Here is a 4,575-nt window from a genome sequence, read left to right on the forward strand (position 1 = left end):
GATGAAACTGGACAGGTATAAATGAATGTGGTTGTTCAAGACACGTACGTCAGCGCTAAACTCCTCCCAAACGGAAGTACGTCACTCGCAGGTGATCTTTCACCCAGGCGTCTCGTCGGGTCTTAAAACGTGCTGCTGCTGCCAGCAAAAATGCAGCAAACATTAAATGCTATTTTTTTGTAGCATAACCGTCGTAACAAAGACCATTTTTTCGTCTTCTTTTTGATTGCATTCTGAAAACCGCATACACCAAAGTGTGTTCCATTTCAACTACTCCGGAAAGTAGGTAAAATATATTAGCATTTTGGGCGGGAGTAGAAAGATCGGATCGATATCCGATTCGCCGAGACGCATTTATGTGGCATTTATGTGGCTCATTTATTTGAGCTCTGAGCCTATCATGTGGTTGTTGTTTAAACTTCCCATTCTGTATATGCTGCAGGATGGACATTGTTCTTCTTCTAAACATAAAGAAACACACAGATATGAGAAGGATGCTTATAAAAACATAACAAATTGTGATGGAAATACTTTCCTTTAACACGCTACATTTGAGGGTAGCTTCTTTCTCACTCTTTCACTTTCTAATTCACTTGTTCATCATATTAATCCTTATTTTGTTCACACATAAGACAAGAGTGATAAATCCTTCAGCAGGAACCTGCAAGGTTCTGGATGTTGCATTATGAAAACTCATGCACTTTGCATGTTTGATTATTTCATGTGAAATATTCCTCACCAGACTGGGACGTCTCTGTAGATATTGGTGAGGTGCTGAGGAATAAACAGATGATTTTTGTCACTACACAATCGCTGGCCTACACAATCTCTGGCCTTCATTACCCATTATACTGCTGTTAGCTGACAAGTCTGTTACAGATGTGCATTACAGATGTGTATCTGTAATGTATCTTACCTTTCTGATGATGTCACATACTGTATATAGAAGAATATTTGTATTATTGCTTATTTTAAAATGATGTATTTTTGATATTCTCAATTAGGCGCTCATTGAAGACAAGCTCAAGCAGTTTATTGAGCACTTAGTAATATCTAAACTCAGTCGTGTTGTACCATTGAACAAGTAATACCATATTGGGACACTGGACCCTGCTGACATCCAGCTCAGGTTGTTGGCCCAAACATTTAAACCCACTGAAGTTGTTGTTGGTTGTTAGTCATAGACCAGTTTAGACCTCAATATTTATGCCTTTAAACTTCAGTACAGTATTATATCTGGTTATATAAATATTAAAAAATATTATACCTCTCAGACCCCTGGTGTCCCCAGAACCCATGTTAAAATATCACCTTAAGGGATCTTGGGATGTTTTGACAAAACAATTCTGCATGTGTGATTCTGCATGTGTGATGTGTTAGATGGATCTATCTCTCTGAGAGTGTATATAAAAATGAAATAACCATGAATAAAAAAATTTTTTTGATTTTTTTTATTGCTGAAGTTATGGAAGACTGCCACAGAATCATTTTATAAATTCATCAGTGAAGAGGAAAAATATTGTATTATATTTGGTGAGATGCAGGAAGATTTTCAGTAACTTTTCTTGGCACACACAGAGGCAAGGGAATCGACACAAGAACCATCATTCCAGTTTTTCATGGCTACAGATAACAGAAAATATAAACTCATAAATGTCATGGTATTTGAGTTCAAACAAAAGCAACATAACACAAGCTATTAAGATAAAGACAGCTGTAAGAATGTTTGCTTACTATCAAAGTTTATATGCACACAGCGCTCTCCGTTATTATAATTATCTGGTTGTCCTGGATTCCACTTGGTGAAAGTCAATTTGGTGCCATCAGTCCAAAAGAATTGAAAAACCTGAAAGGTGAGCAGAGGAAATTACAAGGTGTTATAGATGATTATTTTTTTATTTATTTTTTTACCATGTTTAAATCAATAAATCATGCACCATACAGTCAGATGATCCCCTGCTTACCTTCTGACAGTCACTGAGGCCAATGTATGTTAGAGCCTCTGTGGGGTCATAAGCACGGATAAGAGCCCTTATCTGCTGATGTTCATTCTCGTTGTGTATTGAGACCAAGTGTGCATCAAAATTCTGACAGAATGTCTAGAAAAACAAACAGAACTGTAACATCATTGCATGTTCTTACCTGCAGTTCTTATGCACAATTAAGGAACTGACACTATATAAATCTCATAAATAAATCTCATTTTAAACTTTATACAGGTTAGATAGGCACAGGCTCCCCGTGACCCGAGGTAGTTTAGATAAGCGGTAGAAAATGAATGAATGAATGAATTTTCTGTCCTGTCCTGTTATTGTGTTAATATTCACAGCCTTTTGCAAATATAACATTTAACTGAGTGTTTAATACCCCATTCCACCAGTGATATGCTAATAAATAAACATTTTTTTACCTTTCTGTAAATAGAGAAAATTTAAATACAGTTGGAAAGAATTAAAATAAACCTCTGCAGAAGCCCAATCCAGTCTGACGGCGTTGTACAAGTAGCAGCGACCAGAATAGTAGGACCATCCAAATGGGCATTTGTTAGAAAATGCAAGCATTGCTGCCTGATCTAGAAAGATATACAATATTATATATACAGTATGTACACACAGGTACACATTCATATTTACATACATGTATGTACATACACACACTTGTCTTTACAATTACAATTTGCATTACACTTTTTCTTCACTAGAACCAGTATGACAATGTCCCTGTGCACAAAACAAATCTATAAAGACATGGTTTCCCAAAAGTGTAGTAAAAGAACCCAAGTGTCCTCTGTGGACCTTGTAGAGCCTATTATCACATCAAAGTGGGACTAAAAGTAGAACAGCATAATTCTGGCCATAAAGTAAACTTTGCTGGCCATAAAACATTGCATAAAGACATACAGTACTGTGTAAAGTTTTAACGCATAAAATCTTTCTGTTAAATCCTTCTGTTAAAGGGCTATGTTGGGGGCCAAACCATCACTTACAAGACCTCTAAATGGAAGATAGTTCTTAACAACATGATTCTTGCTTTAATCTTTTAGCTTTTGGTCTCAGAATATTAATTTTTGGCTGCTAAAATTACCTTGCAGCCCTTATTCATTCAGTTATGGCCTTAATACATTAATTTGCAGCATTAAGACTCTGTGGTGATGAAATAAAAATAACCACTATGTTACCCCGATGGTTTTGTATATTTATACCTTCTGTAATAGGAAATCATCAGTTTAAATAAATAAATTAAATAAAAATAAAGTAAAGCTGGTACAAATGATGTATTCTTAATATCATACTGATCTGTGCAGGTATTGTAATTACCTTTCACAGTGTCAGGATCAGCCTCTAGAAACCAGAAGAAAGGAAAGAGTAATGTAAGTCCTGGTGGTTACAATTACAATTTAGCTGCTTTTCAAGAATTTAATATATTTCTTTTACCTGATGATGTGTTCGCCACAGCTTAAAAGGGAATTGGGGAAAAATCATCATCTTTGGTCAATTATTTTTTTGGATGTTATTTATAGATACAGATGATGAATTGCACAATGAGAACCAACTTATATTTTTATTAATAATATACTTTCAAACAAACAAAATTAGTATTAATATTTAACATAAAATGTATATAACATTCACTAACAATTTTAGTTTTAGTTATATCCTAATATCCTTAATAGAGTTAAGATTCTTACCCAAAGCTGCTCCTGCTGTGGCGAGAATAAGAAGCATCACCACTTTGGTCTGAGAAGCCATAGTTCTATGTTTTAACGCACTGGAAGAGAAAAGCATGATTTGTATTAATGTAATAAGAATTGTGTATGTTATACCTCACCACAACTCCACTTACATCTAATCAGGAGGGTTTACTCGCTTGATGTAACAAATTAAGGTAAGTGATGATGCTTATATAGTGATACTGTCAGGAACATCCTCTTTCCCAGAAATGTTTTTTATCTAAAACATATAAATGATAATTGCACAATGCACAATGTTGTAAACGTTCTGTGAAGATGCAAAGATAAGGACATGGAATATTTGAGCTGACGAAGCATATTATAATGTTTGGACATGTAATTAATTTCACACATTTAATGTTAATGTACATTCAGACATGGATTAAGGAGGAAAGTATATTTAGACAAAACTACAACTGTGCTGTTGCCCCCAAGTATATTTGGACACTTAGGCCACAGTTACAAATGCAAGTGGGATTTTTGTTAGGAAATGTGTGAGATTACAATGAGATTTTTGTTACTTTTATTACTTTCTACTTATAGATGTTGATGAGATGTAATATTTTTAAATATACAGTGGTGTGAAAAAGTGTTTGTTCCTTCCGGATGTTTTAATTTTTTAAATGAAGGTTTTTGTTATTAAGGGAAAACAAAATCCAAACCGAATAAAGAATCAAATGAACATAACAAATAAGATGAAGTTAAAATATTAAAATATTGAAAATTTTGACAATAAAAAATTTAAACCAAAAAAACAAAAAAAAAAACTGTAAGTCTAGAATGAGTATAATATGAAGAGTAAACCTACAGTATATAGTATGTATCATATACATCTATACAGTAGA

At 34.1% G+C, this 4,575-nt stretch overlaps 1 protein-coding gene across 1 annotated transcript; it reads right to left on the reverse strand.

Moving 5' to 3' along the window:
* Window positions 1-1,501: 1,501 nt before the first annotated feature.
* LOC113662244 (galactose-specific lectin nattectin-like) lies at window positions 1,502-3,903 on the reverse strand. Its single transcript, XM_047800788.1, has 8 exons — window positions 3,844-3,903; window positions 3,689-3,768; window positions 3,435-3,455; window positions 3,318-3,341; window positions 2,463-2,572; window positions 1,965-2,099; window positions 1,735-1,846; window positions 1,502-1,623 (listed from the first exon to the last, which is right to left on the reverse strand). Exons 2-8 carry the CDS (start codon window positions 3,747-3,749, stop codon window positions 1,553-1,555), a joined length of 534 nt encoding a protein of 177 aa, XP_047656744.1. The 5' UTR covers window positions 3,750-3,768; window positions 3,844-3,903; the 3' UTR covers window positions 1,502-1,552.
* Window positions 3,904-4,575: the final 672 nt, after the last annotated feature.

Source organism: Tachysurus fulvidraco, chromosome 1, assembly GCF_022655615.1.
Source record: "Tachysurus fulvidraco isolate hzauxx_2018 chromosome 1, HZAU_PFXX_2.0, whole genome shotgun sequence".
NCBI classification, from domain to species: Eukaryota; Metazoa; Chordata; class Actinopteri; order Siluriformes; family Bagridae; genus Tachysurus; species Tachysurus fulvidraco.

Bases quoted from the DNA above. Each gene is read 5' to 3' on its own strand.
- LOC113662244 (XM_047800788.1), bottom strand. From the start codon at position 3,749: ATGGCTTCTCAGACCAAAGTGGTGATGCTTCTTATTCTCGCCACAGCA. The intron at 3,342-3,434 runs GTAAAAGAAATA...TCTGGTTTCTAG, and splicing joins TGTGGCGAACACATCATCAG to AGGCTGATCCTGACACTGTG. The intron at 2,100-2,462 runs GTTTATTTTAAT...TTGTTTTTCTAG, and splicing joins TGGATTGGGCTTCTGCAGAG to ACATTCTGTCAGAATTTTGA.